Source organism: Mobula hypostoma, chromosome 2 (genome assembly GCF_963921235.1).
Source record: "Mobula hypostoma chromosome 2, sMobHyp1.1, whole genome shotgun sequence".
Classification (NCBI taxonomy): Eukaryota; Metazoa; Chordata; class Chondrichthyes; order Myliobatiformes; family Myliobatidae; genus Mobula; species Mobula hypostoma.
The window spans coordinates 26,954,097-26,970,863 of record NC_086098.1 but is presented as its reverse complement, the minus strand read 5'-3'; the positions used below and the strand labels follow the sequence as shown (position 1 = coordinate 26,970,863).

Below are 16,767 nucleotides of genomic sequence, written 5' to 3'. Positions count from 1 at the left end.
CATAGTTTTAAGGTGCTTGGAAGTAGGTACACAGGAGATGTTAGCGGTTAAGTTTTTTATGCAGAGAGTGGTGAGTTTGTGGAATGGGCTGCTGGCAGCGGTGGTGGAGGCGGATACGATAGGGTCTTTTAAGAGACTCCTGGATGGCTACATGGAGCTTAGAAGAATAGAGGGCTTTGGGTAAAGCCTAGGTAGTTCTAAGTTAAGGACATGTTCGGCACAGCTTTGTGGGCCGAAGGGTCCATATTGCGCTGTAGGTTTTCTATGTTTCTATTTTTCAAACTACTTGCTGCAGCTGCATACTAACTTTTTGTGTTATGAACTCAAGTCATCATCTATTTCACACTGAAATTGCTTAATGAACATATATAGTAAGTGTTATTGTGTAAATGCAGCTAGGCGAGAAAGAGAGTATAATGTGGTGTGACTGATGACCAGCATATTATACAACTGCATTTCTCATCCTAGCAGAGATCTCAAATACACATCACAACAGCATTAGGCCATTCGAGCCTGACCTGCCATAAATGGAATCATTGATCTGCTCCAGGCCTCAAATGCTCTTCTGTGCCAAGACCATGGCACAATCTTTCAAAATGTTATCTATCTCGCCTTTAAATAACCCCAGTGATCTGCTCTTCACAACCTCCAGTATGCAGAATTCCAGAAATACACTACTCTGTGTGAGATAAAATTTTTTTACACTTCTGAGTTTTAAATTATGCCCCCTCATACTCCCCTCAGTACTTTCACTGTAGTGTAAACATCTGTCATTCCCCCCAAGATCAACAAAATCATCCTTTATTTTTATAACCTCCCCCCCAAAAAAATATACGTAACTAACATGTTCTCACCCGCTTTTGTTGGAACAATCTTCTCATCTGTAAACAGCCAAACAGATTTCTAGACTGCTTGCAATCCTTAGAAAAGGGGACCAAACTTGAACATCAGGTGCCCCACCCACATTCTGTATAATTACAACAAAACGTCCCGCTTCAAAATTCCAACCCCCATTAAAGTCTAATACACTATTTACCTTTCTAACTACTTTCTGCAGATACACGATAACTTTTGAGTTCCTGAAGTAATGCAGCTGGATCCCTCTCTACTCCACTCATTTTCTCTCTCCACTACCCTGACCAACACCACCCCCACCCCGCTGTCCCCCCGTATATAAACTGCAAGGGGAACATAGGAGTAAAAGAGGGGAGATTATCTGATATCCCTGTCTGTGAGCCAGAATCATACTCAAGTGAGTAAGAATGTTTGTGACAGTAGTTGATCAATCAACTGAGATGGGAAGCATGCATGCTCCGGATCATTTTGCCCCCTCTCCTTGGACATTCATCTTCCCCTTCCTCTCACAATGCAGTAGCCTTTATGCATTATTAGTGGCGGACTCCCTCTATGTAGTCTGAGAAATTGAAAGAAAACTTAGTGCATCTCAAATCTAACTGATCAAGTACAGGGCTCATGACTACAGTCAAATGCATCTTCATGACCTAATCACTTAATCCTAGCTGTGAAACCACACTGCAAGATAATTAACTCCTTACACTCTTTACTTAAAATCAATAGATTAATTACATTTTCCTGCATTTATATTTAGAGCATGTGCCAACATGAAGCTATGCAATTTAGTAACTTCAGTTTTAAATAAATTTGCAATATCATCCAAAGGTAATGTACACTGTTAACATGTTAAGACATGGAGAGAAGCATAGAAGGGACACTGACCTCAGTAAACCACTTAAAATAAATTGCAGAGTGAACACTTTTAAGTATGTTGCAGCGTACTGTGAACACAATCAGTGTGCTGTTCAGTACGCTATTTAAAATGATCAGTGTTAAAAGAAAATAAAAATGGAACCACCAGGAAATACATTCAATATTATAACGTATATTAGCTAAATTTATGGATTGGATTGGACTGAGATATAGCACGGAGTAGGCCCTTCCACGTCATCCAGTAACCTCCCATTCAACCCTAGCCCAATCATGGATCAACTTACAATGACCAATGAACCTACTAACAGGTACATCTTTGTGGGAGGAAACCAGACCATCCATGGGAAAGCCACACAGTTATGGGGAGAACGTACAAACTCCTTACGGGCAGCGGTGGGAATCGAACCCAGTTCGCTGGTACCGCAAAGCGTTCTGCTAACCACTACACTACCATTACGGATCTTCCTAAACCTTCTTATAATATAAAACACCAACGGTTTATAATCAAATAGAAAAACAGTTAGGTTCAATGTTACTTTTCCATCTAAGCAATACCACCTTGGGTGATCTATTCTGCCATTTCCTTTGGTAAAGGAATACTTCTGCATCCTTTTCCATTGTTCATATTCAATTTACACCATTATTGAGTATCTCATTATTTTCTAACACCTATTTGAATTTTGTTTTTACACATTTCCTATTTTCTAAACTGATTTGATAAATTAAAAAATGGTTTTGCCATTAGTGGTATTAATTTGGTGTATTTCTGAGTAGAATAAGAGGAAATTGAACATTATAGCTAAATTTACAGGAATGTGTTTACTATTAGGATCTTTTCATCTCACAGCTAAAAAGACAGAATAATCAACAGGAAATGAATTTACCTTTCTTGAATATATGAGCTGAGAAACTTCAAGTCATTACTTGATAAAGTTCAAAGTACAAAGTAAATTTATTATCAAAGTACATATATGTTGCCATAGACAACCGTGTGATTCATTTTCTTGCAGGTAAAATCCATAGAATAGTAACGATAAAAGAATCAGTGAAAGACTACACAAATTTGGGTGTCCAGCTAGTGTGCAAAAGACAACAACTTGTGCAAATACAAAAAGCAAGAAGTAATAATAATAAATAAGCAATAAGTATCTGGAACATAAGATGAAGAGTCCTTGGAAGTGAGTCTCTTGGTTGTGGGAACATTTCAGTGATGGGTAAGTGGAGTTGTTCCCTTTGATTCAAGGACCTAATGGTTGAGGGGTAGTAACTGTTCCTGAACCTGGTGGTTTGAATCCTAAGGCTCCTGTACCTTCTTTCTGATGACAGCAGCAAGAAGAGAGCATGGCCTGGGTGGCGGGGGCCCTTGATGATGTTATATGTGCATACCAGCACAAAACAACGGATTCAATCTGCTTCTCTGATAAAATCCACAATTGGCTACACGAATGAAAATTTGAAATCTGCCACTTTCCACAAGGATATAGAATAATTCAAGAGAAATAGTCATTATGAAGCTGCATCATGCACCCCAAGGGCATTCTGAAACTTTAGCAGAATTCTGGGACCAGTTGCCCATATGAATCTTGGCTAAAGTAATTACTTAGTTTGGCAAACACACATCAGGAAATACGAGAGGAAAAAAACCTGTTCCATCGAAAACAATCTGTTTTCTTAATCCTGAAGACAATTCTCCCTCTGAAACTAAAAGCAATTTAACAGATACATCAAGATTAAATTTGGTGGATTCATGCTTCTGACGAGGAGGGGCAATGAAACAAACCAAAGAATAGTCTGGTTACAGTGTCATTGGCCTGAAATTATACTGTCTGCTTTCAAAAGACTTCTGGAAATGTGAGATTGATGAATTCATGTTATTTTTCACTCGGAAGTCAAAACTGCTAATTCAAATAAGGTCAAATGGTATTCATGGACTTTGCATTTCATCTCAGTTCATTAAGTTTTCTTTGCTCTACCAGCTATGTATAATATAAAATCTTTGAGAAATGGCTTCCTTCTATTTTTAATTCAAAGCACTTTGCCCAGATCTATAGTTGCTAATTTAAGGCAATTACAGACACAATATTGATTTACAATTTGTGAAACTGAAGAAACATAAGACATAATTGAAAAGATTGATTTGTTTTATCCAAGCAAAGAAATAAGGTTCTAAAGCAAGATAATAATTAAGGAACTGATTCCTCATACTGCAACTTTTAAATGTATTAACAGAGATATCTGGCGTGGCAGCATAGCAGATGCTGGAAATCCAAGCAACAGACACAAAATGCTGGAGGAACTAAGCAGGCCAGACAGCATCCATGGAAAAGAGTAAACAATTGACATTTCGGTCCCGGTGAAGGGTCTTGGCCTGAAATGTCGATTGTTTACTCTTTTCCATTGATGGTTCCTGGCCTGCTGAGTTCCTCCTGCATCTTGTGCATGGCAGCATAGCAGTTAGTGCAACGCTATTACAGCCCAGGGCGTTGCAGTTTGGATTTCAATCCCAGCACCCTATGTAAGGAGTCTTTGTACGCACCCCCCCCCCCCCCACTGCATGGTAAGCATTGGTTATCTTTGGGCTGCCTCCCACAGTATAAAGACCCAGCAGGTAGGTTAATTAATCATTGTAAATTATCCCGTAATTAGGTTTGGATCAAATCAGAGTTGCTGGGCAGCATGGCTTAGAGAGCAGGAAGAGCCTGTTCCACACTGTACTTCTAAATAAGATAAAATAAATACCTTTTGAATGTATGAAGTTGTTGAAAATAAAACGGCAAGTGGTTAATGTAAGGCTAAGTACTGATGAAGAACACATAAAATTAAAAGTATGCCCACCTAGCTCCGCACAATAATTCTGCCATTCAGTATAATCCTGGTTGATCTGTGCTTGTCTCAACTCCTTTTCTGTGCCAGTTCCCCACATCCTTTAGTTCCTTCATTGCTCAAATATTTATATATCTCCACCTTAAAATATATACTATGATTCAACCTCCGTCTCCTTCATAGGGAGAGAATCCTAGAGATTCACTACCTTCCAAGATAAGAAACTTTAATTTCAGATGCACTTCATCAATGAAATCCAGCACTATTTTCACATTCAGCAGAGCCAGCAAAACAGGCCTGGCTTTCCGCTCGATACCACCAATAGGAAAGAAGTAAAAGAGAGTTAGGAAAAGAATGAAGTTGTAACTATTATATCATTATCTTTGGCCTTGGCCCTTAATTTGATTTAAACACAAATTATATAATGCAATCAGAGGGGTTCCGCACCAGTCAATTTAAGTGTTACAGTGCAAGTACAAATGTACACTAAATAGTCAGTAACTATTGATGCAGTTAAAAAGGCCTAAAGATTACTGTGAGCAATTTCATACAGATGAATAACCACTCATATCAAAGTGTCTCTGTGCTATTTAGTAACATTCAATCATTCATCTAGTTAATTAAAATATCAGACAAAATGAACCCAAAACACACAGTGTAACGTCCGAACTATTCAGTATAATCTTGAACTGGGATTGCGCCATCTAGTGCCGACCTTGTTGAAGTATGCAGGTTTATGTGCAGACAGTGATCTGTCTTGGCTTCTCACTTGATCTGGGGAAAGTATGTGTGTTGAGGGTGGTTGGTTAGAGAGTGGAAGAGAAATTCAAACAGTACTCTGGCAGAAAGGAGATGTGAAAATGCAAGACCCAGATTCCCAACAAAGAGGTCAATGAAGGAAAATTTCAAAATGGTCCTGTCCTGCATAGAGTGAATGTGGATTTTCAGTTTTACCATCCACAAGCTACATATGCCTCTACCTTCTGGAGGAACCAGGCAACATTCTAGAATACAATACACGCAGCAGGGACCCCTTTCTCGTAGTCATGATTGCTTTGAACTGAATGTAGGTCAAAATACATGTTCTTCTCCAAGGTTATTGTTAAAGAAGCAATGAAATTCCCATATGAGTAGACCCTGCACTTTCTAGTTCATGGTTTTTTCGGCAGGGACTGTTTCCAAATACTATGGAGAACCATTATTCAATGCTGGGTCGTGGCACATATGGGGCAAGTCAGTATCTTCAATCTTTCCACCAATCCAGTCAATATGAGCCAGACAAGTTGGGTATTTCATTCTGAGCCACACGCACAAAATCCTGTAGCATCGATAGAGGGGGAAATAAACAGATGATGTTTTGAGCCAAGACCCTTCATCCTGATGAAAGATTTTGGCCCAAAACATCGAATGTTTGTTCCTCTCCATTGATGCTGCCTGACTTGCTGAGGCCCTCCAGTATTTTGTGCATGTTGCTCAAGATTTCCACAATCTGGAGAACCTTCTGTGTTTGAGAAATATATTCTGTTTCTTTAACATTAACTTTGAAGAAGAACATATGTTTTAGTCTACCTTCAGTTCAAGAAAGGTATGAAGTAATCCAAGAAATGTTTTTTAAAAAGGACTGAATTCTACAGTTTGTTTACCAATACATACCAAACAATGATCACACCGTCTTCCTGCAACATTGTGTTTGCACTGGCATTGTCCAGTCTGCTTGTCACAAAGCTCGGCAACTGATCCATTGGCGTGGCATTCACAGGCTGGAGGTAAACAAGAATTTCTTACAAAATGAACTGACATTTAAAAGCTCAAGTTTATTGTCATTCAACCATCTACATGTATACCGCCAAATGAGACAACATTCCTCCGGACCACGGTATATGTAGCTCACACACAACACATAAAGTAATATTACCACAAATAAACTAACAAATAATAAGGTGCAGTTATTACACAAGTTTAAAAGTAAACAATGTAACGCTTATGGTGCCTATGTTGCTCAGCTTTTCCACTATCCAGTATCTCACTAGTGAGGTAAACTTGCGGTACTTAATACTCAGCAGTGTCTTACGATCTTAAGAAAGACATAAAGGACAAACAGTTACACCATTATTTGTCTGCAGTGAATGGGCGCACTGCAATTTTGCCCTGATAAAATTGCTTACCAGTAATTACGTTCAAGCAACAGAGTTCACACTTTGTATTTCCATAAACATAGCAAAGTTCAAATGTTATTGCACGGAGTCTTATAGTTATGCAGTATGTATCAATGATGTCTCAAGGCAAAGGTCAGGACCCATTAATAAATGAGCAGAGATAACATTGCTGGTCAGGTTATGTTGCAGCATTTGTGTCATTGGTTCATGGCATCACTCAGGAATGAATTCAGTGGTCTTAACCTCGAGTAGGGGAGGCATGAAAGGGGGTGCCATGGCATGGTGACATAGTGGTTAGCTTAACACTTTACAACAACAGCCATCGGAAGCTCAGAATCAGAATCAGAATCAGGGGTGCCTTCAGGATTCTGTACCTCCATCCTCATGGTAGCAATGACAATAAGACATGGCCTGGGTGATGCGAGTCCTTAATGATGGATGCCACCTTTTTGTGGCACCACTCCTCGAAGATATCCTTGGATACTATGGAGGCTAGTGCCCATGACGGAGCTGACTGAGTTTACAACTCTCTGCAGCTTATTTTAATCCTGTGCGGTAACACCCCCCCCAACCCCCATAAGAGATGGTGATGCAGTTGCTGGCTGTAAGAACTTAGTACGTTCCACCATGACTGTCTGGACGTTTTCTGGGTGCTCCGGTTTCCTCCCACATTCAAAAATCATGTGGATTAGGGTTAGTGAGTTGTCGGCACTAGCAGTGTACATCCTCAGACTGCATTGGTTGTTGAAGCTGACAACGTATTTCACTGGCTGTTTCGATGAACACGTGGCAATTGAAGCCAATCTTTAATCTTTAGTTCCAAGATCCCAAAAAGCTGAAAGCCAGTAACTACCATTAAGACGTGTGAAATTCTACACACTTATTTTGCAGAGCTGCTCTCTGAAAATTGAAAATGAATTGTAGGTGGTTGCGCATGAGTGGCAGAAATGCCATGATCGTGATATACACACTTCAGCAAAGACATCCACAGAAACATTTGATTTTCAAACTGCTGGTAACTGAGGGCTGAAAGCTAAGGTCAAGCTGTACTAATTAAAAAATCAAATGGGTCCCTAGGTGTCTCGTGCAGTCATTTCTCTTTGCCGGTAATGATGCTACACGTTTGGTGGCAATGGAGAATGAAAGACAGAATGTGAAAATTTAACAGCAGAGGTGTACGTGTCTCTACTGGCATGGATGTCAAGCATCCAAGGTCAGGCAATATGTTTACTGAATTAATGACTAAAATTTGATTAAATATGTTATTTTACACAAGATAAATATATATGCAATTCAAAAATTTATAACTTAGCTACCTCCCTTCCCTGCACAAGTGAATATGTATTTTAGCTGAGGTATTTTTAAAACTTTATCACTATTAACAAAGGGTCTCTACAGGCACGAATGTCAAACATTTTTACTTATATTCACTCATGTAAACATAATTTGGATTACTTTGGTTTACATGCCCATCGGGATGAGCTTCCGACACAGTTATCACTCTGCTCCATTGCTGGGTTTAAGAGCTTGGCTAGTTTGGATTCCATGGCATTCCACAGAGGCCAGGGGCATGCCAGTTGTGGTCTAATCACCACTGAGGCCTTGCTACAGAGGTAGTAATTAAGGATTTGGAACAGAAAACACAAAGAAAATAATAATAGGATTGGGCAGAGCCAATGAGAAATCATGAAAGAGAAGTCATGTTTGACAAATCCTTAAGGGCCTTTTTGTTTTACTGTACCAGCATAATGGATATGGGGGAACCAGTGGATCTAATGCATTTGACAGCCTGACAAAAAGTGCAGCAGAGATCAATGTTGGAGCTCCATATCACTTGGATGTCTACGTCTGCAGATGATAGAATACCGGTTTGAAGTGTGGGTCGCAGAATGGCTCCAGAGGGATATAGAGAGGCTAGATGAATGGCTGAAGACATGCTGGATGGAATAGGATATTGCAAAACATGAGATCATTCACTTTAAGAGAAGAAATACAAACTTTGTAGTAAAACTGAGTATTTTTTTAAATGGTGAAGGATTGGAAGGTGTCAGCAGTCAGAAGTTAACATGTGTTACAGCATGGTAACAAACTCCTGGCCTTTACTGTAAAAATATTTTGAGTTGAAGATTACCGACATCATGTTGCAATGATATGGAGTTCTGGTGAAACCCCCTCTTAAATACTGTGTATACATCTGTCCTGTCTACCAAAGGAAGCAGAGGGTTCAGTACAGATTCACCAGCTTCCTGCCATGAGGGCTTTTTTGTGAGAGACACAAACCTCTTGGGTGTTCAGAAGTTTGAGAAATGTTGTCATTACAGAGCCTTGATGAGATAGAAACAAGAATCTATCTTGTGAGCAGTAGTCATACTCCTGGGTTAAGGAGAGAATCGTTGAAGACATAAAATATTTCTTCACCTGGAGGGCAGTGAACTTCTGGAATTAGCTGTGCACTACAGCTGTGGAGGCCACGTTGCTGGACATAGGACAGAGACTGATAGATTGTTTGACATCATGGAATCAAGATATATAGGGTTAGTACAGGAACATTAAAGATACTACATGTTGAAAATATTACATGATTTCATTGGACATCAGAGCAAGCCTCCTCCTGCTGTTCCTTGTCATTTTCTGTGTATGCCTCAGTGCCCTGCAAGTCCAGCTGGCCCTTCCCATCAGAAGTGGGAGCTGTAGGTAATAGCAGAAGCAATCTGAATCCAGCTCAATTTGGCTTATTGTGAAGATCGAGAAGATGCATAGGTAGGCTTTCATGAAAAGTTAGTCACTCTACTGCTGTCAAGGGTTTTCCTCTAATTAAAAAAATCCCATTTACCTTCTTCAAGGGTAAATATGAGATGTACTAAGTAAGTCAAAACTGGCTTCTGTACAATCAGATTTGCTCTGTTCTGATAACATGGATTTCTTCCAGCTTATGTTAGCTACATTTGACAGCAATGTAATTTGAGACACAGGGCAATGTTCTTAACATTTTTAATGTTCATATTGCTACAGTAATTAAAGTGTAACAAAGGAATTTTCTTTCAAGCAGCTGTGAATCATGCTGAGATGTGACTACAATGGAATTCTAGGTAAAAGGAGCATAGAAAAAACCAAAAAAAATTAAGCTATTTAATTGCTACTGTTGGCTTCCTTTGTGATTTTTTTTTGCAAATGAAAGCTCTGAATTTTTCAATAGAAGGACAGCTGTGTAGAAAAATTCACTCTGCTTGTGCCCTCCTGATTTAAAGATAGCTTTCAAAATATCATCACAAACAATAGAGAAAGAAATCACGATTGCCACTCTTTCTGTTATTTTCTGCTGTTATTCAGTGTACCCCCAACACAAAAGGTAAGAAATAAGAAAACCACACTTAATGTTTGTTTTTTTACTTCAGTGCGCCACTAGCAAATTACTTCATCCAGATGCATGCTAATTCACTGCACCTGTGACCCCACTTGCCCCAGATCCTATGTGTTTCATGCTAAAGAGTTGCTTTCATGTTTGGACTAGTTGTGCTATCCTGTTGTCACTGAACGTTTCAACACGACACAGCGGGATTCTGACACCCATGTGTTCAAAACAGCTCCTTTTTGCAGCAGTCTCCAAATGATGTGTATCAAAAGATGCACAATATTCTGACATTGAGTCACGTAGTAGTACATCACAGAAATAGGCTCTTTGGCCCCACCATATTTACATCAACCAGCATGCCATTCTAGACTAAGCCCATTTGCCTATATTAACTCCATATCCCTCTATGCTCTGCTCATTCAAGTACCTGTCAACGTGCCACTTTAATAGAGTCATAGAGAAATACAGCACAGAAACAGGCCCTCCGACCCATCTAGTCCATGCTGAAGCCTTTTAAACTGCTTCTTCCCATTGATCGGCACCAGGAACGTCGCCCTCCATACCTCCATCATCCATGTACCTATCCAAACTTTGCTTAAATGTTGAAATCAAGCTCGCATGCACCACTTGTGTTGGAAACTCATTCTCACAACCCTCTAAGTGAAGAAGTCTCCTCTCATGTTCTCCTTAAACTTTTCACCTTTCACCCTTAATCCATGACCTCTGGTTATAGTCTTACCTGACCTCAGTGGAAAAAAGCCTGCTTGCATTTAGTTTATCTAAACCCCTCATAATTTTGTATGCCTCTATCAAATCTCCTCTCAATCTTCTACGTTCTAAGGAAAATATCCTTGTAAATTTTCTCTGTACTCTTTCAACATTATATACACACGTTTGTACATCTTTCCTGTAGGTAGGTGACCAAAACCGCACACAATACTCCAAATTAGGCCTCACCAATTCTCTTGTACAACTTCAACATAACATCCCATCTCCTGTACTCAGTACTTTGATCTATGAAGGCCAATGGTTCGAGCTTTCTTTACAACCCTGTAGATAGCTGTGATGCCACTTTCAATAAATTACAGACCTGTATTCCCAGATCACTTTGTTCTACCACACTCCTCAGCGCCCTATCGTTCACCCTGGCTAGTCTGTTTATTGTCTCCACCAGCGCCACTGGCACTCATTCCAGACATCAACTATTCTTTGTGTGGACAAAGTGACTCCACATACCTCAGATCCACTTTAAATTTGCGCTTTCTCACATTAAAAAATGTGTAACATGCTACCTCAATTCTTGAACTCAAAGCCGTGGCAAATAAGGGAAAGCATAATATATGCTTCCTCAAAACCATGTATACCTGTGTTCGAATTTTCAGGGAACTATGCACTAGTATCCCAAGGTCTCTCTGTTCTACTCTCTGTTTCTACATTGCCAATTTCGTATCTAATTTCTTAACATGCTCCCAGATGTAATAACCTTCTGGAGCAGCTTTCCATGTGGAAATTTGTTAAAGGCCTTGCTAAACTCCAGATAGGCAGCATCTAATGCTCAATCCTCATCTGTCCTCCAGGACACCTCTTCAAAAAACTCAATCAAATCGATGAGACATGATTTCTTCATGCATAAAGCCAAGCTGATTATCCCGAATCAGTTCTTGCCATTCCAAAAGCAAATAAATTTCATCCCTCAGAATCTCTTCCAATAACTTTCCCACCACTCGTGTAAGAGTCATCAGCCTGTAGTTTCCTGGATTATCCCTGCAGCCAGTCTCAAATAAAAGCATAATATTAGCAATCCTCCTGACTTCTGATACATCAACTATGGCTAACAGAGATTTAAAACAAATTTCACCAAGGCCCTAGTAATCACCTCACTTTTAACCCATAAAATCCCAGGATACACTCAGTCAGGCCATGGGGATTTATCCACATTCATTTTGAAACTTCCACTATCTCCTCTTTAGGAATGTTGAGAGGCTCCAGAAAATCACTGTTCTTCACTCTGAACTCATTTGTTTCCATTCCTTCTCCGGATAAGCATTCATTTAAGACTTTGCCCATTTCCTGTGGTTCCACACAGAGATCAACACACTGATCCTTAAAGGGGCCTTATCTCTTCCTAACACAAGAAAATCTGCAGATGCTGGAAAGCCAAAGCAACACACACAAAATGCTGGAGGAATTCAGCAGGCCAGGCAGCATCTATGGGAAGGAAGAAAGAGTCGACATTTTGGGCCGCGACCCTTCATCGGAACTGGGGAAAACAGATGAGAAGTCAGTGCATTAAGGTGGGGGGAGGGGAGGAAGAAGTACGAGGTGGTAAGGGATAGGTGAAACTGGGACAGTGGGAAGGGTGAAGTAAAGAGCTGGGAAATTGATTGGTGAAAGAGATAAAGGACTGGGGAAGGGGGAATCTGATAGGAGAGGACAGAAGTTCATGGAAGAAAGGGAAGAGGGAGAGGGAGGAGCAACAGGGGGAGGTGATGGGCAGGCAAAGTGATAAGGTGAGAGAGGAAAATGAGAATGAGGGAATGGCAAAAGGGGGGGGCAATTACCTGAAGTTCTCTTCCCAGCTACCTTCTGGCTCTTAAAATGTATATACTTGCATATGTTTCCTTTAACATTTCTAAATTTCCATTAATACCATGTCCATAGTTGCTTGACATTATTTGCACCCTTTTCCAAGTTAATAATGTCAATTATATTGGTTACCTTCATGACATCATTTAATAAAATAATCATTCTTTTATGTTAACCCATAACTACGGAATCCCCAAACAATTACAAAATAAGTTATTATTTTCAAATGAATGCTTAGGGAATGAAATGCCAAAGCAGAGTACTTCGTGAATGCAGGGCCAACGTGAAGTAGCAGAGCCAGAGAAAGGCTTATGAGGAGTTCAATCCCACATGCTGGGTTGGTAATTAGATGTGATTTTTTTTCTGAAGCAATGCTGAGGCAAATAATACTCAGGACACAACTGCTCTCTTTCAGCAAGTTTCTGCACTTCTGTTCAGTTTTGACCTGAAATGTTGTGAGGGATCCTACTTTATCACAGCCTATTTGGCGAACAAAAGAAATATCAGTTAAAAAAGGCAGCTGCCCAGTACATTTAACAATGGGCTTGTTTTAAAACAGAGTTATGGTTAGATTTCACACAATGGAAAAATGATTGTTTGTTTTATTATGGTCCCAACTGAGTGTACTACTAACCAGACAAATGCACATTAGCTAATTACAATACACCCTCTATCAGGATGTGATGGAAGAAGAAAAGGAAAGATTTTCCAGGATGTTGCCAGGGCTGGAAAATTATAGCTAAAAGAAGAAACCTGCTGGACTGGGAATGTTGTTTTTAAAACAAATGTAAGGGATGGGAGACTTTACTTAAATGTAGAACATTATGAGGCCAAACAAGCTGATCAAGAATAGCAGGGAAGACAATTACTTGGACAGGGGAATGGCATGGGGCAAAGATTTGTGATCATTGCTGGAAGGATTCCATTCGTCAAGTCAAGTCAAGTCAAGTAACTCTTTATTGTCATTTCAACCATAACTGCTGGTACAGAACACAGTAAAAATGAGACAACGTTTTCCAGGACCATGGTGCTACATGAAACAATACAAAAACTATACTGAACTACGTAAGAAAAAACACAAAAACGACGCTAGACTACAGACCTATCCAGGACTGCATAAAGTGCACAAAACAGTGCAGGCACTACAATAAATAATAATACATAATAAACAAGACAGTAGGCACAGTAGAGGGTATAGAAGGTTGGTGTCAAGCCAGGCTCTGGGTATTGAATGGTGTTCTCTGGAATTCAGAAGGGATGGGTGAAAGCAGAAATTTTCATCACACTTCAAGCTATCTAGGTTGTAGGGTTGTGTAAATGATGGAAATGTACATAATTCACAACCACTGACATTGAATTGGGGTTCACTTTGCAAGGAGGCTGGTCTGACATGATGATGTAATTATGCAAAGGACTTTTACCGCACTATGTGTTCAGTTTTTTGTAGTTCAATAAATGAGTTGTTATGGTTTTTCTTAAACATAAAGTGCCTCACACTGTTTTCTTTGTGAAACCCTACACTGGTGACCCCAATGCTCTAGGATGATTCCAGAGTAATTGAGCATGTCGGTCAACACAGTCACTTTAAAACTGTTGGGTGTTTTGGGAGCAAAATGCTGTCGCTTAGTTTGTAAAAGCTGAGGCCCAATTCATGCTGTGAGTAATCACCATCCTTGTTTTATTTTTAAAGAAACCTTCAGGCAGGAAATGCCTGATCAAGTTCACACAGCCCTCACTAATGCATCTGTGAAAGACTATAGGGTGCTTACTAAAATGGCTGATAGTTTACTCTCAGCCAGGCAGTGGTGCAAATTCCTCCTTGTTACCCTGCCTCAGTAAGCCCAGACAGCAAGTCCTCCAACATAAGCACGAAAACCAGACTACTAACTAATTCTGTGCAACAAACTATGCCTGTCTGTGAATGTGTTTTGGTAGATCGCCTTAAACCGGCCCACAAGGATTTGGAGGATTCCACTACCATGCCTTTGCCATCATGACATGACCATGAGCATGTCAATGCACCTCTAGACAAGCCAGAGGCACCTGCTGTTCTTCCACCCATGGAGAACAGGAAGTGAGCTGGGCGGCTCATCTAAGCTCCTGACAGGCTCGCAATGCCAGTCTGAGGTGAATTCTGGGGGGACCTGTGTGGGGTAACGTAACTGGTGGAAATGTACATAATTGACAACAACCGACATAGAGTTGGGTTTCACTTTAACAGGCTGGTCTGACGTGATGACATAATTACGTAAAGGTTTTTGCTGCATATGGTCTTTCTTATATAGAAAACACCTCACGCCACTTTATTTGCAAAAACCTACAAGGTTACCATTTGGAGAGCCACAACCTGCCAGGACCAAAATGTGAGGAGTGGGATGAAGCTGGAGTTAATTTTTAAACAGGCGTGGACACATTGGACACAGAATGTGTCTCTTTCAGTGCTGCAATGTTTAAGGACTCTATGGAATGGAGACTTGGTTGTACGGTGTTCAAAGCAAGAAACTAAAGTATTCCAGGGAAGAAGATGCTTTTAAAGTAAAGGCATCTGTTCGTCTTGCGAGACCATGGATCTGCACCTGGAAAGTCTTCACTCTCCAGGGCACAAGCCTGAGCGAGGTTGTATGGAAGACCAGCAGTTGCCCATGCTGTAAGTCTCCCCGCTCCACGACACCAATGTTGTCCAAAGGAAGGGCATTAGGACCCATACAGCTTGGAACCAGTGGCGTCGCAAAGCAATGTGTGATTAAGTGCCTTGCTCAAGGACACAACACGTTCCCTCGGCTGGGGCTCAAACTCACGACCTTCAGGTCGCTAGTCCAATGCCTTAACCACTTGGCCACGTGTACAAGATGGTTTTAAAGAACAGCAAAATAAGAGTGCTGATGTGTTGGAGATGCTTTGAACACTGGATTAAGTAAGGGAAATCATGAGAAATTGCTTTGGCTGGGATGATTAGTAAGTAAAATAGGTCTGGATGGTGATAACTGGTAAGGAAATACAGTTGGCACATGTTCTGATAGATAAATTCATTCATCAAGGAATAGCGAACCTGCAAAGTTAGAGCAATAAACATGACGAGGGAGATTTTGTAGATGAAGAAAATCAAATTGTCCAAACATAATGAGGAGAATTTCACATGGGTGACCCAAAAGTTAGCACTTTTCCCTCACAGCTCCAGAGAGCTGGGTTCAATTCTAACCTTAGATGCCGTCCGTGTGACTGCGCGGATACCTACCTGGCATTTCAGTTTCCTTCCAGCAAAATCATGCCGGTTGGTTAACTCCCCGCAGTAAATAACCTCTTAGTTTAGATAAGTGGTTAAAGAATCAAAGGGGAATCATTGCCGTGGAACAGAAAATAAATACCATGTCTATAATTGCATAACATTATTCGCACCCTTTTTCAAGTTATTTACATGTCAATTTTTGGTTGCCTTCATGACATCACTTAACAACTTAATTTTTTTTAAAGTGTTCAAACCATAACTACTGCATCCATGAGCAACCGCAAAACAAGTTGTTTTTTTTTAATTGCGATACAGTGCAGTAAGGCCCTTCCAGCCCTTCGAACCACACTGATTTAACAGTAGCTGAATCATGGGACAATTTACAATGACCAATTAACCTACCAACCATTATGTCATCGGACTGTGGGAAGAAACCGGAGCACCCGGAGGAAACCCAGGCGGTCACAGGGAGAACGTACAAACTACTTACAGGCAGCGGTGGGAATTGAACCTGGGTCGCCTGCACCGTAAAGTGTTGTGCTAACCACTACACTTGCCGTGCCAACCTTTCAAATGAACGCTTATAGAACTGAATGCCAAAGCTGTTTACTCTGGGAATGCAGTGGCCAGTGTGAAGGAGCAGAGCCAAAGAAAGGCTGAGGATAGGTGTAGGATTAGATAGTCATAACAGATAACGAATTACTGTAAGAGCCAGTGGCAGCTATTCTGATAGATGAAACCATTCATCAAGGAATGAGGAACTCGTTAGCTGCAATGCCACAAGAAAATACGGAGAAAGAGAAAGGAATAGAAGTAATGGGAAATAATAATGACTCTTTGGATGTGCTTACGTGAGTAACTAGCATGGACCTGACATGCTGAGTGGCTCCTGTGTT

The 16,767-nt window shown here is 40.4% G+C and overlaps 1 protein-coding gene across 3 annotated transcripts in view; it reads right to left on the bottom strand.

Moving 5' to 3' along the window:
• The window catches only part of lama2 (laminin, alpha 2), a 398,231-nt gene that overhangs the window by 158,697 nt on the left and 222,767 nt on the right, over nucleotides 1-16,767 (bottom strand). For all 3 annotated transcript variants that reach the window (XM_063034544.1, XM_063034525.1, XM_063034534.1), the window contains exon 20: nucleotides 6,205-6,311. In XM_063034544.1, coding sequence (XP_062890614.1) covers nucleotides 6,205-6,311 — 107 coding nt within the window. The remainder of the gene's footprint in view (nucleotides 1-6,204; nucleotides 6,312-16,767) is intronic.